This window comes from Antechinus flavipes, chromosome 1, assembly GCF_016432865.1.
Source record: "Antechinus flavipes isolate AdamAnt ecotype Samford, QLD, Australia chromosome 1, AdamAnt_v2, whole genome shotgun sequence".
Taxonomy (NCBI): domain Eukaryota; kingdom Metazoa; phylum Chordata; class Mammalia; order Dasyuromorphia; family Dasyuridae; genus Antechinus; species Antechinus flavipes.
This window is the reverse complement of record NC_067398.1, coordinates 6,965,534-6,992,632: the sequence shown is the minus strand read 5'-3', so window position 1 is coordinate 6,992,632 and position 27,099 is coordinate 6,965,534. Positions and strand designations below refer to the sequence as shown.

Here is a 27,099-nt window from a genome sequence, read left to right as displayed (position 1 = left end):
AACAGGAAAAGTCCAACCTCTCTTTCAAAGGGCAGGCTTTCAAATAGTTGAATACAGTTATAACATAAGCAGTCTTTTCTTCTCCAGGCTAGACATCCCCAATTCCTTCAGCCTAAACTTTTATCGGGGTTTCTGGTCCTCCTATGGAGACATTTCAGTTTATTGATAGCTTCCCTAAACCATAGTGCCAAGAACTGAACACCATATCACGACTTGTTTAGTTATTCAATCATGACCCTGTGAACCATAGTATACCAATGGTATCCACTTGGCAGAGATATTGGAGTGAGTTGCCATTTTCTTCTCTGATGAATTACATCCATGTTTATATGCTTACAGTGATCTCATAGGGGATCACATTAATGGGACCTCTGATGTCAGAAATACACATATATCTGAATAGATATTCTCTCCCCCCGTTTATTCCTTTACTGGGTGTTGGAGACAATGGTGTTAAGTATTATTTAAGACTGGAATTATGGGGCTTAGATGAAAAATACCATTTTCCAAATACATCAATTAGACACCAATATTTTAACCAACCAATCAATAAACATTTATTGAACACCTACTATATGCCAAGTCCTTTGCTAAGCATTAAGTAAAAAAATATTCAAAAGAGTTCCTCCTCTCAAGGAGCTTACAATTTAATGGGGGAGACAACATGCAAGCAATATAAATGCAAATAAAGCTACAGAGATATAAATTAATGGAAGGAAGACATTGGAATTAGGAAAGGTTGGGAAAGGCTTCCTGTACAAGAGAGGATTTTACTTGGGATTTATTTAAAAGGAAGTCAGGGGAAACCAGGTTTATCAGAGTTCAGACCTGGTACTCTATCCACTGTGTCACCTAGTTTCGCCATACTAAATTGGCTATTCATTGACTAACAAACAAAATAGACTATTTTCTGTTCCCAGAACTCAACAACTTTCCCACTTCTTTGTATTTATTGTGCCCTATAATGGCCTCTCCTTTCTTTACCTGCTGAGTTTCTGTCTAACCTTCAAAAGTCTGTTTCAAAAGCTGCTTCCTCCGAGCAGTCATCCCTTATACTTGGCTGGTTCTAACAACTTTTACTCTTAGACCTTGGATAGCACTTTGTTTTCTACCTCCTTGAATTCAATTACCCTTTGTGGTTTTATGTGTCATATCATCCTAGAAAATAAAGTCCATGAGGGATGTTGGGAGACTGAGATTTTGCTGCCAAGGCAATGAACTCTTAGAAATGTGCGTAATAAAGATAAGAATTCAGAATAAAAAAAGGAAGCCGAGGAGGTCAGTAGTTGGAACATTTTTGGCATGGAGGACAGCCAGAGAAAATGCCCAGAAAATGGAGTTTTATTCGTGGAATGGTGCCATTGAAGATAAGAGCATATGGTGGATAGTATGGTCTAAGAAAGCAAGAAAGGTAGGAGGGGTTTACATTATGATGAACTTTGATACCAAACAGAGGATTTTGTATTTGGTCTTGGAGACAATAGGGAGCCAATGGAATTTATTGAGTAGGGGGTTGACATGATTGGATCTTCAATTTAGGAAAATCCCTTTGGTGTCTGAGTGGAAGGTAAATGAATGGGGAGAGACTTGAGACAGGCAAACCCACTAGCAGCCATTTGAGGTAATGAGGATCTGCACCAGTGGGTGCGATATCAAAGGGAAAAGGGGGGAATTTTTCAGAGATGTGGCAGAAGTGAAGTTGGCAGGCCTTGAAAATGGCTTGAATTTGGGGCAAAAGAGTAAGAAAGAGTTTGGGGGTGTGGAGTGAATGAGGCAAAAATATTTAATTAGTTATTGGGCTCCAAACTAATTTGCTCTCGTATCCAAGGTATTTGGAAGAAAATGGGTTAAATTTCATGCAGGTCATGCTGCTCTGTGGCACTTATGAACCCTGAGTGACTCGTGGAAGGAGGTCCCAAAGTCTAGAGCACAGATCACATTGTTGTCTCTGATACTGTGATTTTCCTGGATGCTTTAACACAGAACCCGAGGAGCACCACGGATCAGGACTCTCCTAAAATATCTCCCAAGGCACATTTATTCTTCATGACCCTTTTTCCACCACGTCATGCTAATTTGAATGGTTTTATCTGGTGTTATCTAAAATCTAATGGGTTTAATGTGTTCTAATTGGGTAGCTTAGCCTGGTGCTTTGGATGCTATGGCTGATAGGCGCCATATACAAAATGTTGTGATGATGATGATACCGAGATCAAGAATTGGAGGGGAAATTGCCAAAGAATCCTGGGCTAGAGAGCTCATTTTTTTTCCAGCCAAATGAAGTTTGTCTCCTTGTGACACCGGTTAAGCCTTGAAGATTAAATACTATCTCTAGCAAGTATCTTAACCATGGGCCCAAGGAGCCAAAATAAAAAATATTTTGCTATGAATTGCATATATTCTAAGACAGATGTTTGTTTTTCTTCCAGATTCTTGACTTTGGGAAATGTTGTGCCCAGTTCAGACATGACAAAAAAAGAAAAATAAAATAGTACTTATTCAAGCAGTTCTAGCTTGATCTGTCTCTCCTCGAGGAAAACCCCAGAGATAATATGAGGGCAGGGTGAGGAAAAAGGGAATGATTTGCTATGACTTTGACCCTTGGCGCTGATCTGTGAGTGAGCTGATCCTGAGACATTGCCTGCTTAAGGGTTTCAGTAGAGATTTCTTGTTCAGGGTTAGAAGATGCACAAATCTCAGCAAAATGCAGCAGTTGGGACCCCTTCTCTGATACTGCTAGGACTTTCCTTCCATTTAGCACCACTGGCCCCCATCCACACCTGCACTCAAGGGAAGAGGTGAAGCATTGTCTCTGTGGGAAGGCTTCTCTCGTCCCCAAAATATTGGGATTGCACTAGGAGATCTCTATGAACCCTTCAGTTTCTGAGGACCCAATAGGCTCTTGTTGGCCACTAGTAAATGTCGCCATGCTACTGCTGATTGGGAGACCCTGGGAACAGATGGATGCGATTTCGAGTCCTCATAAGTCAAACTGATGGTCAGAACCTGTAACCCCTGCCTCTTATGGTTGCAGCTCCTGATAATGCTGGAGAAATTGGGAGCTCGCTCCTGCAAGGCTACATAGGGCCCTTTTGAATAATGGGGAGTGTCCATGGGGCCCCCTTCCTTGCCTCCATGCTCTTTTCCAGATCTTTTCATTGAGGATTAGCATTAGGATGGGTTGGCTGTTGAGGAAGATTAAAAAGAGTTAAGCAATTTAAAAAATCGTTCCCAGGCCTGAGAGTCTAGGATCCCCTCCATATTCTGGGTCAAAATGCATCTGGGCCCTGGCCTGAGCAAGGCATCTTTGGGTAACTGCACCAAGAATAACACCATTAGCCATAGCTGCTGTTGCACTTTGCCCTTACTTTACAGGTGAGCAAACAGAGCTGATTTATCCAGAGCTAGTGAGGTCTTCCTGACTGAAAGCCCAGGACTCGGCTGCTTGTGAGGTCAGGGATGCCCTTCAGGAGGGAGCGGAAACTCCAAGTCTTGGCTCTGCCACTTAATGGCTAGTAGGCCCCCAATCTCTGCAAACTGTGGCTTACTCCTCTAGACACTAAGAAAGAGAACGAGCTTATTATCTACCCAGCACCGAGGCTTTGACGACCCTCACAGATGTGGGGCGTCCTCCAGTGACTCAGTCGCTGCCCGTCCTTACTTTTCCATCCCACCCAACTCTCATCCTGGTCCTGTCCACTGTGTGGGGGGCTTTCCCCAAGGTCCTTAACGTTTGGAGGGCATGGGGGTAGACCTCAGCTCCCAGTGCTGGCAAGAGGGTGGGGAAGGGAGGCAAATGATGGTGAGAGTGGTAGGAGTGCTGCCATTAGCACTGCAACTGCTACTTACTGCTAGTACTATCCCTACTGTAATTGTTACTACTTATTGCTTCCACCTACCACCTACCCCCACTACTATTACTACTGCTACTTACTACTACTTTTACCACCATTACTACTACTATTACAAATTACCTACTGCAACCTACTATTACTACTACTATTACTTAGTACTACTAATTACCTCTACCACCACCACCACCACTGCTTATTATTACTTCTACCATTACCATTAATACTACTTGCAACTACTACTATTATTACTATTACTACCGATACTACTACTTGCTACTACTATTATTTCTACTATTATCAGTATTACTTACTACTACTACTACTACTATCACTACCACCACTACTACTAGTAGTATTACTACTACTACTACTACCACTACTACTACTTGCTCCTCCTCCTACTATTACCACCAATAATACTATTATTACTAATTACCACTACTACCTATTATTATTACTACTACTATCTACCACTACCATCACTACCACTAGTACTACTGTTTAGTACTACCACTCCTACTTATTACTAATATCTATTACAAATAATTATTACTATTTCTACCACTACCATCATTACCACTACTAGCTAACCTTTTTTATAGGCTTTTAATTATTAATAGGTCACTCTGTGATTATTATCTCATTTGCTCCTGGCACTGTTATTATACCCATTTTACAGATGGAGAAGTTGCTAACTTCTCAGCCTCATTTCCGTTTTGTATACTGGGATTGCATTAGGAGATCTCTGCGAGCCCATTAGTTCCTGAGGGCCTTTATGAACTTGGACAAGCTCACTTCCTGGACCTTATCTCAGTGCTTCCTTATTAGTCTCCATGCCTCCTGAGGTGCCTGCCAGCTTTAGGGCTATATTCCTTTCCCTTTCAGAGTCCTGTGCCATAATCTTCAGGGACACCTCATCCTGAGGCTCAGTTAATCTGCAAGCATTTATGGAGTACTTATTCTGAGTGAAGCCCTGACTAGGTGCTAGGTCCTAGGTGGTGGACACAGGGCTGGGTGCCAGAGGCACAAAGCATTGCCCAAGCTGTTCTGTCTTACTGCACTCTAGGATGCGAGAGGGGCTCACGTGCCAGAGGCAGAGGCCATTTCGGCCATATTGTGGCATCTTTGCAGACTATAATTCTGCACCTCCTGCCTCTGAGTGCGGGGGACTGGGACCTCCTTGAGAGCAATCACTAGGTTTTGTTGTTGCCCCTTTGTCTCCACAGCGGCACAGCCTGGCGTAACTCAGGCACTGAGATGGAATCTGTCTCCTCCTCTGGGGGGAGTTCTCCAGCAATGAAGCCATGCTCATGGGTCTTTGCCCTTTGAAGATGGCGGCTGTGTGGTAGATTAAACTGGAGGACGTGTGTTCTGGGAGAGGTCTGTGGCAGCCTGGGAAGGTCTTCTGAAGGATGGGGGCCCCCGGCATATCTCTTTAATGTCATCATCTTGAGTAGCCAAGGACATTAAAGGCATTTCCCATCTGGTAGATTACTTTCTCTCTGATCTTGTTTCCAGATACCTACATTCACATTGTTTTCTGGACCCTGGGGTGGGGGAGAGGAGTAGGGAGGAGCAGGAGGAGATACCCCCTCATGGAGTTTAGTCTCGTCTAGGAAGGAAGCTAGCATCTCTGTTGCTTTGGGGATCCACTTTTCTGTGGTATAACTAAGTAGGGAGAGGTGACTTCCATCTTGTTTTTGGGGGGTACCCTGCCATTGTAGTAATGTAGCATTTTGTGAGGCTTTTCAAGAACAGCAGTTAACTCTTCCTTCATTTTATTTTTTAAAATGTAGATTGTGAACTTGAAGCTGTCAGGGACTCCTGAGTCCAATAAAGGCCCTAACTTTACAGATAGGAAACTAAAACCCCGGGATGCTGTCCAAGGTGACTTATGCAAAAGCATCAGATACTGGCTTCGAACTCAAGTCCTCTGATTCCTGCATTAGCAGGATTTCCCCTAGATCCTATGGCCTTGTTTGCAAATCCCTTCACTGTTTGCTCAGTGGGATAAGTGAAAGCTATTCCCTCTGTGAAGACCCACCTGCATTTTCTTTTGGCAGACAGCATTCCCATAGGGAAATCTGCCCTTTGCTCAGCTCACTCCAGCTTCTCCATACTCTCTGAGGAGGTAGTTACTGCATTGCAAATGAAGAAACTGAGTCTGAGAGAAGTATAGGATTTACCATCTCGCCCACAGCTAGATTTGATTCCGGCTCTAGTTCGCTGCCCATGGAGCCCTTCTACTTCCATTTGAGCCAAATCTGTGATTTCAGCAAGATGATGCCTGGGGACTTTAGGGGTATCAGGAGCCAGCCTGTTTCTGGGCTTGAAGGCTCCAGACTACCCCGCCTCTCATGAAGAAGTCCCACTTTTTTTCAGCTGTGTATTTTCTCTTTGGCTTTCTGGGGTAGGATTAATTTCTCTGGTGGAAGTTTATGTTCTTTATTCTGTCCAAAGTCATGGATGTCATGGGGGCCTGGACACTCTCATTTTACAGATGAGGGAGCTGGCGCCCACAAGGGGGAAGCCCCGGGTCATACAGGTAGTTGGAGAAACCAAGGACATAACCTGATCACCTCCTGAATTGGGGCTCGGTGGGGATAAGTGAAAGCTACTTCCCTCTGTGAAGACCCACCTGCATTTTCTTTTGGCAGACAGCATTCCCATAGGGAAATCTGCCCTTTGCTCAGTGGATGTTTGCCTGGTGCATCAAGTGGAGGAAAGCTTGGATCTGGGCAGGAACCATGGAGAAACTCATAATGGGAAGGGAATCATTGCTATAAACGTCTGCTATAAATCGAGTGTGAACCAGAGCATATTGGCCAAGAGAGTCTTTGAATCTGAAAAAGGCCATTCCAGTCCTAGTTCTGATCCTGCGTGACCATGTGGCCAAGGACAATATTGCTGAGATCTCTCTAGGACTTGAAGTTCACAGATTCAGGGAGTTCTCCAACTAATAAAATCACAGGTCTCTGATACCACACTACTTTGGCTTAAATTGAGTCATTTATCTTAACATTTCCAAGCCCAATGCTATATCCATTGTGTCACCTAACTGCCCCTAGCTCACCAAGTGGGTAATGGGTAATAATTGCTAAGTGAGAATTAGAACTCAGCAGCTGATAGAGAAATTGGAGGATTAAGTAAGGAAAATTTGGGAAAGTTTATTTAAAAGAAGAATCTAAAAGACCCAATGTAGGCATGGTTAGCTACCCATAAAATAAAAAAAAAAAAAAAAAAAAGGATCTGGAGATCAGAGTGGCGGTATCTAGTCTACAGGATAATTTGCAGTTACTCAAAAAGAAGGACTGTAAGGAGGGATGTAGAGAAGCAGTCCCAGTAAATGCTTTTGCTGCACTAGTCAGAGAAGGCCACCTCCTACTGCTTAAAAAGGGCAGGGACAAGCTGGGGAGCATTCATAGGCACAGTCACAAAAATACTTAAAGTTCTGCAGGGTAGGATTCATTAGGAGAGGTTAATGGACCTGGGATTGCATGTTCCAGAAACTGAAGCACTGGAGGCTGAACTAACAAATGTCTTCAAGTTTAATGGGAATTGTCATAGGGGGAACAGTGACCAGATGCTCACTATAGACCCGTGCAGTCATGTTGAACATGACACCTTTTGTTTAATACTTAAATTGTGAACAGTTGTGTCTGAGATGCTTATTTTTTTCTTGACCAGTTAAAAAAATTAAGGTTTGCAGAGAATATTTTATCCAGGCTCATGGGGAATACATATGGGATTGCAGACATTGCTATAGCAAATGGCTGCCGTACTTCAAGCGTCTCCCGTTCCTGGCCCAATGCTCTACTCAACGGCTGAAGTGAGTTTCCTAAAATGCAAGTCTGACCCTTAGTATCCTCCTATTCAGCAAATCAAGGGCTTCCTGTTACCTCTAGAATCAAATATGAATTCTTAGGTTTGACATTCAAAGAGTTTCTCATTCGGGGCAATAACTACTTTTCCAGGCTATCCATTATTCCCCTTCCAACATTCAACAGTCCATCCTTTACCTGAACCTTACAAAGCTTGGAAATAGGGAAGCCGCTAATATCAGAGGACAGAGGACACAAAAAGAGGAATCATTTTCTCACTGACATGGAGCCAAACCACCTTTGAGCTCCCACATCTTCTTACTCTGTTTCCTAACACAAACACAAGTAGTTTTGTCTTCGCAAATGAAACAATGGCACCAAGTATTCCATCCAGTCTCCCTCCATCAATTTGGAATTCCCTAGGGATTCCAATTCCTTCCTCTACTTCAACAGCATGATTCCAATGTAGATAGGAACTTCTTACTCAGGGAGATAGAATTTGACCAGACTCATCATAGAAATCACTGGAGAATTGTCTATGGAAGGAAATGATATTATCAGCTTGACCTGTTCTTTATACAGCTAGATTTAAAGTGCCCTTGGAAAAGCCCAATGGATACAGCTCGCTCGAAACAATTTGAGATTTACAGAAGCACTATCTGCCCTAGCATATGCCCAGTTCCAGTTGGCTAGGCTACCATCTTGCTCAGAGTCCTCAGTCAGCTGGCCAGGAATCTGCCAAGTCTCATTCTAATCTCCTCTGAACATATTTCCCCACATTTTTAATTTTTTAAAATGACATACTTCAATTGGGGAAGGGGGTGACAGGAGGATAGGGAATGAGATTTGACCGAATCTTTGAACCGATCTAATAATAAATTGTCTTGGGCAACGGTAAGCCAGGGATTCTGGCATGATAGGGTGTATATATGTGTGTATGTGTGTGTGTGTGTCGTGTGTGTATGTGTGTGTAGCTACAGGAGCTTTAAAAGGAAGCAGTTCCTGAGCAAATACAATGGCAGATAAGTGATCAAGCATGGCAGAGGAGAGAATGAGAAAAGATGAGTGTGGCAGAACTTCTGAGCAGGGAAAATCCCTTGGAGCCCTGCCAAAGGTCTCCTTTCCCCTTTGGTGAATTTTATGTGGAGTATGAAGGGCCAAGCTGACAGCTCTGGAGACAGAGGTCTTGTCTCTGTAAGAGCAAACCAAAACAATGTTTTCCATCCATAGAATTCCCTGCATAGCCCAGAGCATTTATCAGCTTTGCCTAAGGTCCAGGTGCCATTCAGCAGATCATTCAGAGAGCCCTGCTTCCTGCTTCCTGTAGGCTTCCTCAGGGAAATATGGTTGGATCCATTATTTTTGTGGGTTAAAAGATAGGTTGTACTTATAGGAGGTCATAACATTGACATTGCCTGTGTTTTACCAAACAACTGGTCTTTGGAGAAAAGGGGTAAATGTTATGAATAAAATAAGAAAAATAAGAATCATTCATTTCATACACTAAACAAAAAGAAAGTGAATTCAATATGTTGACTTAGATCTTCGCATGGCCCTTGTGAAACAGCCTTACATGAGAGGCTAAGACTTCATCCACTTTTGAGTTCTGGGATTCGGATGCTGTAGTCTTTTGGAGGGAGTGGTTTTTCCCCCAGAAACATTTGGAAGTAAATGGAGTATAATTTGTCAGAGTTCTAGATAGTTTTCCTTTTAAAGGATACCTAACTTAGCACCAGCCTAATGGAAGAGCTTGGAATCTGCCAAGGCTAAGAACCACAGGCTATGCAAGTTCATTTGCACCCACAGACAACTATCACTTCCATTATGGAACTTGAACAGAGGGGACCTGATTTCTTCTAAAACATAGCAGTATCAACTATCAATCAGCCAGCTTCCTGAGATTCTTATAGAGAAGGACACATTTCTTTACTGAAGAAAAGTAGAACTCACGCTCACTTTTGTGACTGAAATGTTCTCCCAACTCCATTCTGATTCTCTCATGGTCACATTCTAGAGAAGATCATTTTTAGGCTTCTCAGGACCAACCTTCTCCCCTCTAAGGGTTCTTGTTTATATATGTCTATTTATATGCATGTCTCACCAATCAGAATGGAATTTCTTTGAGAGCTGTTGTGTTCTTTACAGTTTCTGACACACATTAAGCTCTTAATAAATGTATATTGATTTCTCAGAAATCAAAATTGCATAAGTGGAACCCACTTTAGTGTTGCACAAATTGTCTTTACATTATATTTTTGGGAATTTCATAGATGTCACGTAACAGGATTACTCTGAGGAGTTTGCGATAAAGTACTTCCATAATTACTTTGTAAATGAATTAATAATGGAAGCTTTTCAATTGGGGAAAACTTATATTTGTATAAATTTGACTCAATTCTCTAAATACATGAGAAATTTGGCCGTCACTAGAGAAACTTGCTATAACAATGTTTTTCCCCTTAGGCTTCTGATTTTCTTCCAATCTTGTTCAAAACCTTTTAAATCTAATCTAATCAAAATTAGCTATTTTATTATATTTTAACGTTCTCTATCTCTTATTTGAATATAAATTCTTCCCATATATATATATATATATATATATATATATATATATATATATATATATATATATACATTTGACAGATGCATTTTTCTATATTGCTCTAATTTGCTTATGATACCACTTTTTACGTCTAAATCATTTACTCATTTTGATCTTATTGTACAGTGTGAGATTTTGGTTTGTATTTTCTGGCAAACGGTCTAACCCTAGCCCAATCTGACTCTAACCCTACTCTATCAAGTGGGATCACTTGGTCATATCTGATATATTGCTTTAATCTTCTTGTTAGTATGTTATTTAAAGAAATTACATCAATGTTCATTAGGGAAACTATTATATAGTTTTCTTTCTCTGTTTTTGTTCTTCTTGGTTTAGGTATTAGCACCATATGATTACTAATTATAATTAGTATAATTTCCTCATTTATTCTCTCTCTCTCTCCTCCCTTTTATTAGCACCTTCCCCTTCCCCTAATTCCCTTTTTCTACTTCCCTATAGTGTAAAATAGATTTTTATACTCAATTGAGTGCACATGTTATTTCATCTGTGAGCTATTCAAAGTAAGTAAGAGTAAGGTTCAAGCATTGCCCCACCTCCTCATTTTCCCTCCACTGTAAAAGCTGTCTTTTGTGGGCCTCTTTTTTATGTGAGATAATTTTTTCCCATTCTACCTCTCCCTTCCTTCTTTTCCAAATGTATCTCTTCTCACCCTTTAAATTTTTAAAAATCATCCCAATCACAGTGAATTCACACTAGTGCCCTTTGTCTATATATACTCCTTCTAACAGCCCTAATAAGGATAAATTTTTTAGGAGTTACATGTATCATTTTCCTTTATAGGAATGTAAGCAGCTTAATCCTATTGAATCCCTGATGATTTCTCTTTTATGTTTACCTTTTTAAGATTCCCTTGAGTCTAACATTTGAAAAATCAAAAATTTTATTCAACTCTAGTCAGACATCAGACATGTCTGAAAAATCCTTCATTTCATTAAATATCCATTCTCTCCCTGAAAAATTATACTTGTTTTTGATGGATAGGTTATTTTTGGTTGTAATCCTAGTTTCTTTGTCTTCTCGTATGTCATATTCCAAGCCCCCTGATCCTGTAAAATGGAAACTTGTACATCTTGTGTGATTCAGACTATGGCTTTGTGACATTTGAATTTTTTTTCTGGCTGCTTGCAATATTTTCTTTTTGACCTGAGAGTTCTGGAATTTGGTTATAATATTCTTGGGAGTTTCCAATTTGAGAAGTGATCTGTGATTCTTTTCCTTTTTATTTTATTTTCTGGCTCCAGGATATCAGGGCAGTTTTCCTTAATAATTTCTTGAAATGTGATGTCTAGGATTTTTTTTTAATCTGGCTTTCAAGAAGTCTAGTAATTCTTAAATGATCTTTCTTCAATCTCTTTTGTAGATCAGTTGTTTTTCCAATGAGATATTTCACATTTTCTTCTATTTTTTTTCATTCTTTTAACTTTGTTTTATTGTTTCTTGATGTCTTTCTGGGGTTATTTGCTATTAGTTGTCAAATACTAATTTTTAAGGACTTATTTTCTTCAGTGAATTTTTGTATCTTTTTTGCATTTGGCCACCAATTCTATTTTTAAGGACTTCTTTTTGATACATTTTTGTCCCTCATTTTTACCATTTGTCCCATTTTGTTTTTTAAGGTGTTATTTGCTTCAGAATTTTTTTTGCTTCTTTTACCAAGATGTTTGCTTTATTTTCATAATTTTCTTGCATCACTTTTTCCCTCAATTTTTCTTCTGTCTCTCAGATTTTGAAAATCCTTTTTGAGGTCTAATCAGGAATTGGGTTTGTGTTCACTTCCCTCTTTTGTTATTTTGAGGCTTTGCTTATAACTGTTTTTACAAATTGTGTTTGTGTTTTGATCTCCAGTCACTAGAATGACTTTTTATGGTTAGTTTTTTTCCTCATTTTTTCCAGTTTATTTCTTAACTTTTAACTTTAAGTTAAAGTTGGGCTCTGCTCTAGGAGGGGTGGGGAGGGTTATTTTGTGTGTCTGTTTTTGAAGCCAGTTTTATTCTTGAAAGATGATATGTTGAAAGGAGAGATGTAGTCACTGCTCTCTAGGTTTTACTCAGGAAGGGATCTTGTTCTTCTCTAGTTGCAAGTGCTACCCCTTCTCTTGGCTCTGAAAGTATAACTTGGTCCCCTGTTATCCCACAGCCTAAAGTGCTAGTGGTCCTTTCTACCTTGGAATTGATAGCTGGGATCCTGCTCCCTTGGGAGTTACTACAAGTACTCTCCTTCTCCCTGGAGTTGTATCCAGTTTTCTGGGGCTATAAGCACTAATGTAGGAATATTCTTCTCTATCATGGAACTGCAACCTAGAATTGCATATGGGCAATGCAACAGAATCCTGATCACAGGACCATCAAAGGGTTCCCTGTAATCTCCTTCTGACTAGTTATCTGACCCTTCCCCCATTATATTTGTGTACTAAGAGCTCCTGAAGCTTATGCTACCACTAATTCAGTCACCTCTCAGGCTTGCTAGTATGGTCTATGCTGTATTCTACCCCTCTTTTTCCACATCTAGAGACAGATTTTTCACCTCCCAAGTAGTCTTGGATCAGAAAATTATTTAAAACTGGATTTTTCTTGGTTCTGCTATTGCAGAATTCAGTTTAAGGTGTTAATTTAAAGCTGTTAGTAGGGAAACTTGAGAGAATTCAAGTAAGTTCCTGTCTCTACCATGCCATTTAAAAAAAGGTTGATACTTATTATAACCTGAGATAAATCCCTAGACATTGAGACTATATAATTTCATTTAAATGCAATTAAAGAATGATAAGAAATAAGCCTTTATTAAATACCTGTTGTGTACGAGATTATATTAAGTGTCACAGCCCTGGGAGGTAGATGCTATTGTCTCATTTTATAATTGAGAATTATGAGGCAGACAGAACTTGATTTGCTAGGGTCACACAACTAATAAGCATGTAAGATTGGATGTGAACTCAGTCTTTCTGACTTTAGATCCAGCACTTTGTTCATTTTAGCTGCCTCTAGGAGCAGTTTCTATTATAGAATCTGCCTATGACATAAACAGATCTCTTAACCAAGTCATCAGATCATGGGTTCTGTATTTCTGTTGTCCAAATGCCAGAGCTCATTGATGAATAAAAGAATTTGTTATAGAAATCCTTAATGCTCATTTCCATTTTTATCTGTTCATGGTCCTTTCAGTTTCATCCATAAATTTCTTTGTAATGATCTGCCTACTTTTGAAGCTGCAATATTCTCTTTTTGCTTTGCTTCTTGATGTTTTAAAGTTGTGCTATTCATAATATTCCATCATCATCTAAAGTTTTAGAAATCACTTTCTATTACAAAGAAATGTTACTATTGATGTCTATATCTATGTGTCTGGGAAAGAGATTTGGTGTTTGCTGGATAAGTGGGTTTCTGGGCTTTTTTGGTTCCTTTATTACAGTGACTGATTTTCATGTCTTTCTTAGAGAATAGCGATAATCTATGTCAATAGGTGTTCTTTTAGTCATTTCTCAGTTGTAATGTAAATGGCTTACTTAAAAATAAATCATACATGAGTTGCCTCATTTTTATTCATTCACTTAATTTGAGATTGACTTTTTTCCTTATCCTAAAAAAACACACAATAATTTGAATTGATTTGCAATGATAACCAGAGTAGTAATCGATTATTTCCTGTCAGCATTGAATCAATTTTGTTTAAAGTATATTATTTGTTGCAGAAGATAAGGCAACGAAAAGTAGCATAGCCCCTGCCTTCAAGGAGCTCATAGAATATCCATTTAGTTTTCAAATAACCAGGTTAAGGATTAAAATGCCATGAATTCAAATGAATAGCTAGTAAGAAGAAGGGGAGGGTGCTTCATAGGAGCAGCTATAGTCTGAGAGGTGAAAGGGGTGAAGACTTGGAGTTAATATTTTTGGTGGATGGGATACTTTGGTGACCTAAAGGTCTAGGGGTGTTTAGTAATACTTTATTAAGATATTTTAGAAGGAGTCTTTAGAGGGACGCCTTTCGGCAGAGTGTGAGAGAGAAAACCAGATTGAAAGAAGCTATGAAGTGCTTGTGTAGAGAAGTTGATGGGTCACTTATAGGCTTTTCCTGGAAGGTTGGGAGGGAAGGAAGGAGAACTATGGAATGACCAAATCATTTGCTTCCCTAGACTTTGTTTTCTCATTGTTTATTTTTTGTTGAGGCAATTGGGGTTAAGTGACTTGCCCAGGGTCACATAGCTAGGAAGTGTTAAGTGTCTGAGGTCAGATTTGAACGCAGATCCTCCTGACTTCAGGGCTGGTGCTCTGTCCACTGCATCACCCAGTTGCCCCAGTTTTCTCACTGTTAGAAAGGCTTGGGTTGGGTGGCTTTTGCGTTCAGCTCCAATGGATACTCTCAGGACCCCTGGCTCAAATGGCTTCTTTTGACCCTGAAAGACAGAGGGCATTGTGGGAAGGGGCTCAGCTCCTCCCATCTTGCTCCTGCTATCATTCATATAATTGCATTGAGAGGTGACCTAGGTAACCAACAGATGGCAGAAATATGTGACCTGTAACCTGATTCAAGGAAAACTGAACGCCAAACTTAATTTCTCCCCCAAATCCTGGTGAATCTAGAATGCTGGAACTAGCAAAGAAACGTTTGGTTTCCCTGACGATGCCCAAGGCTCCTTGGATAATGAATTAATTTCCTAGGGTTTGTCATTAACGAGCTTCCTGTTCTCGTTCTCCTTTGACAGGACCAGCTGTGAGGTACAGTGGGTTCACCATGGCCGAGCCGAAGCCCCCTCCTTTGCTGGGGCAGCATACAGTGGAAGTACTGAAGACGTCCCTGGGCTACGCGGACAGCGCCATCAGTGACCTGCTCCGTGCCGGGGTGGTGGTCCAGCCTGAAGTCAAATGAGAAAGGCTGTTTTCTTGACGGAGGAGTCCAGACTGAGCACGCTGGACAAGGGCAAGGCTCTTCCCTCTAGTCCCTTCTTCTGGTGCTACAGTCAGTAAAAATGAAGACCTATCAATCCCCTAAAAATGAGCCTGGGGCTGATAGCCCCCTTGCCACTTTCTTAACTTTCTCTGGCCCTCCCAAATCCCCAAACCTTTTCCAATGAACACTCTTATTGCAGGATCACCTTATTTCATTCCCTGATTCCCCAACCCTGAAAAATGGCCTCCCCATTCAGATCCTGCTAATTGCCCCAGTGTTTGCTCCAGGAACAAGCAGGAGGATGAGGAAGAGCAGAGCCTGGACAGAGCCTGGCAGCCTCCACTCACACATAAAGCCCGCATTTAAACCCTTGTTATGAAGTCAAGGCAATAAGCAAAATGACAGGCTCTGTGATTGATTTTAAACAGAATAACCTAATTTTGTGCTTATGAAGGCTTTGTTAATCTGTAATTTAAACCATGGCCTTTACCCATGTCCATTTTAAACCGAGACCCACTCTCCGGCGAGGCTATGTAAATATTTGCTTTAGGGTGCATCGCTCTGATGGTCCCATGATGGGCTGCAGACCATCAATCTCTGCTCCTTCCCAGGGGCACGGTTCCTGAGGGGAGAGCTTCAAGGGGCAGGCTGGCTTGAGTCAAGCATGGATAGAAAAGGCTCCTCTAGGGTGCCCAGCCCCCAGATCGAGAGGAATGGAGAGGGAGCAGCCCTTGGGAGATCGGGAGCAAGGCACCTCCCCACCGCTAACAAGTTTGGCAGCGACTTGGCCCTTGAAACCTGAGTGTTCAAGGGTATAATTTACAAGTAAAGTAAACAGGGTCCTGGAAGGCTTGAACCGTTGAAACGCTGGCCCTGGCGTGGGCCTGAACATTAATTCAGACTGACACCCAGCCAAGCTAGGCTCTAGCCATGTAAGGCAGGGTGACTTGGGCCGATGGCTTACCCTGTCCCTAGGGTTGCCCTTTCACCAATATTTTCCAGAGAGTGCAAAATCCTCCCTTCGTGCTTGTCCTGTGCTCCTTATTAAAAGATAATGTTATTGCATACTCGGGCTGCAACTGAAACTTTGGTTACAGCTCATGTTTCTGACTGTGCCTCGACAGCCCAATCACTTTTTTTTTGCTTCTTGCTCAGACTCTCTTTATTTTCTTACTCTTGATCACACAACTCTGGCCTTTAGTTTCTGTAATTAACTGGAATCAAGAAGCCCAAATAAATAAGGCGTTCATCTTTTCCTCGGGTTCGTGACAAACGGTATCGCTTGCTTTCCGTTTCCCTTATCAGTCAGGTCATCCCTGGGAAATTCTCTTTTTTAGTTGTAGCCGTTCATAGGGATTATCTCCTGAGATGCTGAGGGGGTGCTGTCTATCCAAGTGAAGGGAATACGGAGCGGACGGGTACTCTCACCTTGAACCACAGGGGCCTGCCCGATGTGTTTCTGGCATTCCTCATTGTCTCTTGCTGTCTCAGAAATATCAGGGGTACACACAAGCTGTCCCTGCTCACTGGGCTTTAGTCTCACCCCTTGACCGGTCCGTCTCCATTTTGGCTCAGACATTTCTTGTGCTGTAAACCACCTCATTAGGACTGTTACTGCGGCTGCTGCTGCTGTTGCTCTTACAGTGGGGCCATAAGGGTAGGAACCCAGCCACCCTGTATCATGATGATTCCGTAGAACATCCCTATAAGGCCTCTGACAAAAGTCGGCTCCTCCCTCGGGGGCACCTCAGGAAATCTTGTTTCACTTAGCGTTGCCATTAATGATATGAGCTCCTTCAGGGAAAATACCATATTTTCCTTTGCTTTGTATCTCCAGTGCTTAGAACATTGCCTAGTACACAGTAAGCATTTAGCAAATGCTTATTGGCTAACTGATAGGTCACCGAATTTTACAGTGTAAGTGCCATACACCTTCCTCTGGCACAGTCCAGTTTCCGTGGATCTTTCACACTTTGGGTAAAGGACTCTATCACTGCTCTTTGCCCACATGTCTTGAGCTGGCGAGCCTCCTTGACCCATTTTGGAAGACCTTAATGCCATTACAGGACTCCCATTATTGATGGCCATCAGATGGGGGTTAGAAGACAAGGTCTTAAAAGCAGCTCTTGTAAATGATGTTTCCATGTCTGTGCAAGTGGGCACTGTGCCTATGGGTATCATGTAGGAATTAATGAGCTCATCCCAAAAATCAAGGGGACCATATGCCATCCTGATGATTAGTGCCCTTCCCGAAGACAGCCCAGGATGTGATTGGTCTCTTCACTTTGGAGAAGCAGCTCTGCATAGATCATAGGATAGTAAATCTATCATGGGAAGGGACTTCCAAGCTAATCCCCTCATCCCCCAAGGTCACTGAAGTGACATTGGGTGGTTCGGTTCAAAAGATCACTGTTCAACCCAAATGGATAAAGGGCTCACAGGCTTCCTTTCTCTGGCAAAACCAAGGCTGCGAACCCCAGATGTTCTCATTGGAGTCATCCCCATGAGGGAAGGGTCTGACACGGGCCTCCAATTCTCTGTAAGGACTCAATGACAAACACCTGATACAGTCACTTTATGAGGGAATCGGGAAAGCCAGTGGAGAATATTCTTGGGAAGAGCACTAGCTGAAGCTAAGTTTCCGGATAAATACCGTCCAGTGAAATGTGTATGGCCTCAGCCTTTAGCAAGGAGCTCATGGATTGTTTGAATTAATGAGAAGCCATTTTCTTCCCATCTCTAAATAATGAATCTACAGATAAAGACACTCTGTGCCCAAACTCTGCTTTCTCCATGGTCTTCCCTCAGAGAAGTTTGTTCTGGCTTTTGCCAAGTATGACCATGAGATGATGGGATGAGGTGTCGATACATAGGAGACAGACCTGCATCCTAGACTGTCTGGATGATCTTCATTTTGATCTAATAACTAGATCCAATGATTCTTAATGTTTTTTCCCACTTTAGCAGTTTATGACTTAATTCCAACTTTTCCTCTTTAAAAAAATCATCACCACCACAACAAAAAACTTTAGTTAAGGCTATTGGGGCTGTGTATAAGGAGAGCTGAGATTTCTCTCTTCATTTTTCCAAGATTTTGCTCCTAGAGGCTTTTGGGGCTGTGTATAAGGAGAACTGGGATTTCTCTCCATTTTTCCAAGATCTTGCTCCTAGAGGCTATTGGGGCTGTGTATAAGGAGAGTTGGGATTTCTCTCTTCATTTTTCCAAGATTTTGCTCCTAGAGGCTTTTGGGGCTGTATATAAGGAGAATTGGAATTTCTCTCCATTTTTCCAAGATTTTGCTCCTAGAGGCTTTTGGGGCTGTGTAAAAGGAAGGGGGCAACATATAGACTCTAAGGGTTTGGAGTGATGGCTGTTGAAATGAAGGCAGAAAGAGAAAGAGAGGAGAAGAACACCACAAATTCACTATATTGTTCAGGAATTGTAAGTTGTCATACTTTGGAAACTTTTCTTCTCCTATTCCCCTCCCTCCCTCCCTTCCTTCCTTCCTTCCTTCCTTCCTTCCTTTCTTCCTTCCTTCCTTCCTTCCTTCCTTCCTTCCTTCCTTCCGCTCTTCCTCTTTTCCTTTCTCCCATTTCCCCCATAGATTGTGAGTTCCTTGAAGGCAGAAACTGTTTTTGCCTTTCTTTTTGTCTCCAGTCTGTGCCTGGCATAGAACAGGAAGTAAATAAATGTTTTCTGATCACTCTGTCCTTCTTCTCTGCCCCCCTCCTTTCTTCCTCTTTCACATTCCCCCATAGATGTATGTCATGAGTAAGGGAAATTCATCCACTGATGCATATATACTGCACACATTGAAGCTGCCTCACCCTTTGGAAGATAACTTGAGGATCTGAGGTTTCTAAGTTTCTCTGGCTCAGAATCCCCTCCGCAGGCCATCCTCCCTGACCTTGGTGCTTTGTTGATGGCCATCTAGGCTCCAGCCCCTTGACACTCTGGGGGAAGAGGAGGAAGAAAAAGAAAAGCGGAAGGAGTGGAGTGAATGCTCTTTTGTGCTTTCAAGCTCCCCAACCTTTGTTTGACTCTCCTCAAGTCTGAGATGGGGGATGAGAAATGGGCTGGCTGATAGACCTCACCACTGTAACCATAGTCTACCTCACTGATGGGATTCCCAATGGATAATTTGGACAAGATGGTGCAGCAGGGAAGTGAGGGCCTTGGGGCTGGCTCTTTGGGATCTCCAGGACTGAAGCCTGGCTTCAATTTGTTCATGGACCCTGACTTTGGTTCTCAATGTCTCCAGCACTTCTGCTCCCCACTTTCCTTTTGGAGTTTTCATCTGCTCAGTGGGTTGGTTGGATCCTCACTATTACTCTGGCTTTTTGTGGCAGAATGGAGATGGTTTTGTCAAGGAGTTCATTTGTCTTTTGAAGCCCAACCATCCCCCAGTGTAGTATACACCAGATGCTTCCATTAGCTCTTCACTTTGGGGCCTGGGTAAAGCTACTTATTGTGGGAGAGAGGGAAAGAGAAAGGGAAGGAGAGCGAGAGAGAGAGAAAGAGGCAGATATACACACATAGAGAGAGAGACACACACACAAAGGGAGAGAGCAGACAGATATACAGAGGGGGAGAGAGAGAGAAAAAAAAAGAAAGAGAAAGAGAGAGAGAGAGAGAGAGAGAGAGAGAGAGAGAGAGAGAGAGAGAGAGAGAGAAAGAGAGAGAGAGAGAGGAGACACAAAAGGGACAGAGAGAGGGACAGATAGAAGGAGGGAGGGAGGTAAGGAGGGAAACAGGAAGGGAGAAGGAAGAGAACGAGGCAGCGGGGAGGAAGGGAGGGAGAGAGCAAGAGAAGTAGAGAGAGGGGGAGAGATTTACAGGAAAGGAGAGAAAGATGAGAGGTATAGAAAGAGAGGAGAGACGAGAAAGAGATGACAGAGACAGAGATAGAAGAAAAAGATAGTAGATAGATAAATAGAAAGAGAGACAAACTCTGAGAAGAGAAAAGAAATAACAGACAGATTTAGAGTTTGTTAAATATTTACAATTTGTCAGTCTGGGAATCTATACATCCATATACACATATCTATATGCAAGTATGTATGTGTATAAATACATACATGTACATATGTGTATGTGGGTGTATTCCCATTCTCAAGGAGCTTGCTATCTAAAGGGGAAGCAATTATAGAAGTGAGGAGACATGTATTCAAGGCTTCTAGTGAATAGATGGGTCAGAGCCTGCTCCCCCCATGCCTGCAGCTCTTCTGGGGCTTGTTGGGTGCATGGGTTCCAAACCAACCCATGGAGGAGAGTGTCCAGAAATATCACAGGGCAGATGAATTGAGAAAATTCACTCATCTCCTCCATTCCCTTTCTGTGCTAGGAAGAAACGAAGGAGTCCAGGGGGAGACAGCTTTATTTTCCCCCTTTCTGTTTGGTTGAATACTGGGACTGTGCTGGTAAACATTTAACAATTAGCTCCCTGGGGAAAAAAAATACGTGCAGGACACACTTTTTGAGCTTAATTGCTTTAATTTTCATTTCCCTTTTCAATTTATTGAGTTGAGAAATCGTCAACATAATAAATTTGTATCATTTGCTAGTTTCCCGGGTGTAAATATTGATGCTGAAATGTTAATGGCCAGTAAGAGTTCAGTGCCAGCCTGCTCAGCCCCCCGGGCACTGTACAGCACCCTCCCTGCATGGGACCGAATGATTGTTTCCCCCTACCAGGAACTACCTGAAGGGCAGGGTCAGAAAGCTTTGGGGAAGGTTTCTGGTAGACATTGGAGGCCTCAGTTCAACTGAAGCACCTTCTATGTGCTGGAGGCAAGGAACCAATGAAATGCCCTCTGCCTTTCCTCAAGGAGCTCATAGGTTCCTCTGGGGAGAGACCTTCCCCAGATAACAAATACGCAGGGATGGGGTCATTTCAGGAGAGAGAACGTTAGGGAGGTTAGAGAAGACCTCTCATATTGAGTGAACAACAAGCATCTATTATGTCCCAGCACTGGGCTAAACCCTCAAAATACAAATACAAGTAAAAAGATCAATGATGAAGACAGAGGTGATCCATAAAAGGGGCTCGGGAAGTTGTCACTCACCAGGCATGATCCAGAAATCCAGAAGTGTGCAGGCTGTGACCCTGGGTGACTGGAAGGGTGGTGATACCTTGGACAGAGGGACATTTGCAGGAGGACAACTCTGTAGGAAAATTGCCGTCGTTTGTATCTTGGTAGGGTGATTGCTGAGCTATCCTTAGGCAGAGGCCCCTTCTAGGCAGTGTGATTTGGGTCTGAATGATACCTAGGGGTGGTCCAGCATTTATATTTTCTGACATTAGGACTGTGGAAACCAGAGTTCCTTGGGAGAGGTGGTAAGTGGACAGGAGGAGACAGAGGAACAATGGTGGCCCTGAGCTTGCTTTGCTCCAGGGCTTGATTTCACGGTGATTTGCTTGGGTGACTTTTGGCCCAACATCCAGCCCAGGACTACCTGATCCTTTCGGGGTAAGGATGGAACCGAGATGGGCCAGGGCACGTTAGCTTGGGTTGCTCAGCACGGCCAAGATTGTCTCTATTTTGTCGTACTTGTCTGGGTGCGTGGTGCTGGAATCAGGGGATCTGACTTCAGATCCTACCTGTGTGACCTTGGGAGATTTCTTAGCTGTCCCGGATTTCCTTAGTTTTTCCATTTGTAAATGGAGAGAAGGTAGATTAAATGACCTTGGAGCTTCAAGGTCCTTATGACCTACTTATGGTCCTTATGGTCTCTGATGTTACCTCCCTCCTCTTCAGTATAAGGTCAACTTTTGGAAGGCAAGAACTATTTGATTTTTTTTCCCTTTGGAATCACAACAACTAGTCCAGTGTCTGGCATGCAGTTGGTGCTTAATAAATGCTTGTGGATTTCTTGGAAACAGTCATCTGGGCTCTGTCTCTGTGCCCCTTTTCTTGTGGATATTAAGTATTCTGTGTAATTTTCTGGTTTCAATTGCCGATGGAAATGCTCAGAGGGGAAAGTTATTACAGCATTCACACAAGCACAGGCACACACACATCCGCCCCCCCTGCTACTGCTGCTCTCAGGTGACATGAGCTGAAGCGAGTAGTGTGGGGGCTTGTGTGGGTGTGCTTCTGGGGGACGGCTTCTTACCTCAGCAGAGTCAGCTCTCAGTGCTCTGATTTAGAAGGAGGAAAATCCATCGAAACCCCAGTGAGGGGCGAGGAGGAGGAAGAGGAATGTGTCAGCCGCATCCCACAGCAGGAGAGGTAATGGACTGACCTCCGTGACATCAGAACCTCCTGCCCACAGAGGGTTATTTTAATTCCTTTGTTTTTGTTATTTTTAAAATGCACCCATGGGGGAGGGAAAGGACTCCACAAAGTACAATCGTGTCAGCCTGTCCCCTTCTTAGATGTGTGGCCATTCTGTAATAGGGTCCTGGAAGGAGAAATCTGCCTGGGCTGGCGGCTCTGAGGTCCTGAAAGGCCATGGAGTCAGTAAATGACATCAGATTGGAGACCCTTGGAGACCACCAGCTCTTCTTCTGTATCCCTGATGAAGGATCAGCCAGTCCTGGGACATCCCCCACCTCATCAGGGCAGTCACTCATTGTCAGAAAACTTCCTCACCTCCAACCTCATCAGCCTTTTTAGGGTTCACACTTCCTGCTCCTAACCTAGTCCTTTGGAGGTAGCCCTGCTCATCCTTACAGGTGACTTTCATGCTCTCCACCCCCCAATTTTCTCTTTGCCAGGATCAAAGTTCCCAGCTCCTTTAATCCTCCTGGAGTAAGACTAAAGGTTCATCACTATCTGGGGGAGCCTCAATTCCCACCTCCTTAGGATCAGTTTCCTCATCTGTAAAAGAGGGTCATAATATCCATCCATTCACATCCATGTGGGGTTTAAATGAGATTTGGTAGGCAAATAATTGTAGGCAAGAACCTTACAAGGCATGAGTCTTTATTATTAATTATCTGATCTGGCAGAGAATGAGCATCATGGTTGACGGGAAAGCAGAGAGTGATGACATTCGCAGCCCTCCAGTGAAAGAGGGATGAGTTTCCCCTCTAAGTTCCCCTCTAAAAACCCTGGCCATACCTGATCTCAATGAGTACAGTCTGCCAGTCCCATTCACTTGGTATATCCACTCTACTCCCTAATACTGCGAGGAGCTATTGGAGATCCCCAGATTTAGAAGGAAGATGTTTTAGTTTTGCTTTTCTTAACTGTGCCTTCTGATTCACTTGTATAAATAAAGTCCTTTTTCATTTATTTATTCATTAATTTATTTGTTTTTTTTTATTTTCAAAGAGGAAAAAGTACTTGGAGTCATGAGGATATGTATGTGTCTCAGAATCTCCCTAGAACTTCTCTCAGAAGTTGCAGATGATCCGGGAATTGTTAGTTGAGGAAGTTCCTGGTACTAGGGGAAATATAAATCCTTTGGATTTGGAATCAGGAAATCCTAAATTCAAAGTCTGCTTCAGAAAGTACCAGCTGAGTGACCCTGGGTAAGTGAATTGATCCCATGGACTTCAGTTTATTCACCTATAAAATGAAGGAGTCAGACTCAGTAATCCCCTTGATTGCCTTTCAGATCTAAATCTATGAGTTTATTTTTGTCCAGAGCTTCATTACGGATCTGGATGTGGGCTTTGGGTTTGTTGATGGAAAGCAGAGCATGTTATTCATTTGGTGATTTAACTGCAAAATTTTCCAACTTTAAAAAGAAATAGAGAATCTTCATTCTGCAAGGGAGGGCAGGGCTGCACAGCAAGTCAGGTTAAGTCAAGTCAACCAGCATTTATTAATCACCTAGTATGTGTCAGACAATATGTTAAGTGCTGGAAATATGAAAAAAAGGCAAAAAGGCAGCCCTTGTTCTCAAGGAACTCGCAGTCGTAGGAATGACTAACTCAGTCAAAATAAGCTTTAGATACAGGTTAGCCCAACCTCTACTACAGACTGGTCATGGGATGGACCTGGCTTCCAACCTTGGCTCCATTACCTGCTAGCTGTGTGCTTCTGGATAAGCCCTTTGGCTTTTGGATCTATCATTTGTAAATGAATGGTTGGGCCGATGGCCTCTAGAGCCCCTTCCTGTTCTCAATCAATGACGCTCTGATTCTTCCCTTTGTTTCTGAGGGAGTCCCTCCACACTTCTCTTCTCCCCCCAGCACTCTAGGTGAATGTGTGCATGGGAGTGCCTGAGCCTGACCTCAGCCATTTGCAGCTCCCAGAACTGATCTAATACTGTAGCTTTGGCCACGGAGCCTGTGAAAATGAGAATGAGAACATTTCCTAGAGGAACTGGGCAGTGCCCCTTTTGGGTTAACCTGAAACCTCAGGGGTGACGTGTTTGGAGAATCGAGAATATGAGAGCGGAAAGTCAGATTTTCCTGGTGTTTCTTCCCATCTCTCCTGATAGGCCCGTCCCACAGCTGTTCCCCCTAGAGAGTTGATGAAGTGCCAGGTGAATTTGATAGCCAGAGCCCGGAGCCCGGAGGGAACTTTGAATCTACTTCGATAGAGTTGCCAAGACTGCAATTTCAGCAAAGCTCGGTGACCTCTTCTGTCCCCGTGTGCCCAGTGACCCAACCTATTTGGAAGCTGAACAAGAGAAAGGAAGCCTTCATCCATCTCCAGATGTCACTTTAGGGAGAGACAGACAGCTTGCGTGAGCATGCTGGGATAACTATTTCCCTCCCGCCCTTCCCAGTGATCCTAACAGGAACCAAGAGCCCAGAGGTAAGCAGAATTTTTGGGCCTGAGCCCTGGCACTTAATAATGAATGGTTTCTACCAAATCCAGGCTAAAGGAAACAATTACAAAGGGTGTTGAAAAGGACCCAAGCCTTGAAGGGTCAGGCAGAGTGTTATTCTCTGTGCCTTTTTCTTGACCCCAGCCTGGAAGTGAAGGGGACCAGCACCTACTCTCTACCTATGGGATCATAGAATCGTGACCTTTGAGAGTTGAGAGGGACTTCAAGGGCCAACTGTCACAGCCCCCTACTAGACCATGGATTTAGTCTCTGCTTGGAACACTCCAAAGCCGGGGAACCCACTCTGTTGTGGGGCAGGCCATTGTTTCTTGGGAGAACTCCCATTGCTAGAAAATACTGTAGCTTTCTTCCCTGGGTCTTCCTCTTGGTCCAACCCCAGCAACTTTCCTCCCTCCCTAAGAGCTCTTCAGATATGGGAAGGCAGCTCTCATGTCACTTCACCAACTCTTCTCCTTTCCTTCAGCCTTCCAGCACTCCTCATATGGCATGGTCTCACGGTCCCATCCCCTTCTGTTTGTCCTCCTCTGTCTGGCTCTACAATGTCTCCCAGGTGCATTGCACCCAACTGCGGACCCCACTTCCTGCCTTCTTATCGATGAACATGACTCGAGCTCCCAGGAGCATTCGGGGGTGGCCGTGTCATTTGGCTCTCTCTCATTTGGCTTGAGGTTCATGAACACCCCAGGATCCTTTTCAAGCTGAAGGCAGCAGCTCCACCTTGTCTCCCCATCTTCTCTCTGGAAGCTGATCTTTTTGAAGAGTAAGACTTGCCCTCCGTCCCTCACCCAGTGCTGATGCTGCTCCAAGCCCTTTGGATGCAGCCTCTGCCGCCTGTTCTATTAAATTCCCTTTCCAACTTCCTGTAATTTGCAAACCTGATGCTAGAAAAGGAAAAATGATTGGCAGCAAGCTCTCCCCGATGGTCTGGGGCTGAATCCTGTCTGGTCACTCACTAGTCGTGTCTTTTAGGGCAGGTCCCCGAGTCTCATTTCCTTCTTCGTTCCAAACAGGAGCAATGATATCTGCCGAGACTTTACCGGGTTGTGGCAAATCTCGAATGAGATAGCTAGGGAGTTTGGGGGGATGATAGTGATTTAGCTGGACTTGGGGCAAGGGTTGGTTAAAGCAGCCACTTTGCACAGACACCACCGTGGACCCTGGCATCCCTGGTTGTCCCTGCCAGTCTCGCCTTCCTTTAATTCCCCTCAAAGCTCATTTTCTCTTTGCTTCCCAAGATTGACCTTTCTTTTTTCTTCTCGTTTCCTCCTTCATTATCCCCTGCAGTACTCCTTTGTGAGCCATTATCAACAATCTCTCATTGAGTGTAGGTCCTGTCCTGCTGGGGATCGGGGAATACAGAGGGCTGGCACACGCCCCCTACCCTCAAGGACTTCATAATTCAGTTCGATTCCATTCAGCTTAATGCAATTAGATTCAACAAACTTTTATTAAGTGTCCAATGCATCCAAAACACTCTTCTAGCTTCTGTAATTGCAAAGGCAACAATGAAAACCAGTACCAGTCTCAGTAAATTTACTGTTAGAAGGAGGTTGACATGGGAAGCCAAATTAATGACAACCGCAACATTCGTTATTTATAGAACACTTTAAAGCCCGAAAACCACTTTGCGAATTTTATCACATTTGAATTTCACAGCAACTCTGGGAAGTAGGTGCTACAGATTTTATTATCCCCACTTTACAGATGAGGAAACTGAGATTCATACAAACTAGGATGGGAAAAGAATAGGGGGTTGGAGTGAGAGGGATCCCCTCTGGCTGGGGGATCTCCAAGCATGACTCGGTCCTATGGGTTTTATGATCCCTATTTTACAGATGAAAAAACTGAGATTCATATAAATTAGGAAGAGAAAAAATAGGGGGTTGAAATAAGAGGGATCCTCTCTAGCTGGGGGGATCCCTAAAAGTGACTTGATGCCAGAGATTTTATTATCCTCATTTTACAGATTGAAAAACTGAGATTCATATAAAGTAGGAAGAGAAAAGAATAGGGGATTGGAGTGAGAGGGATCCCCTTTAGCAAAGGTGACTAGAAGGAGACAATGCCTGATGTGGGAAGATAGAGCATGTACACATGTAATTCTTGTTGCAGATACTTCCTCAAGGGTTGATGATGGTTTGGGAGCCTCTAGAATCCTCTCTTTCCATC

At 43.0% G+C, this 27,099-nt stretch overlaps 1 protein-coding gene across 1 annotated transcript in view; it reads left to right on the top strand.

The window, feature by feature from the left end:
- Positions 1 to 16,433, top strand: part of SUGCT (succinyl-CoA:glutarate-CoA transferase) — a 558,844-nt gene extending 542,411 nt beyond the window's left edge. The window contains exon 14 of the mRNA XM_051978583.1: positions 14,995 to 16,433. Coding sequence (XP_051834543.1) covers positions 14,995 to 15,158 — 164 coding nt within the window. The 3' untranslated portion in view covers positions 15,159 to 16,433. The remainder of the gene's footprint in view (positions 1 to 14,994) is intronic.
- Positions 16,434 to 27,099: the final 10,666 nt, after the last annotated feature.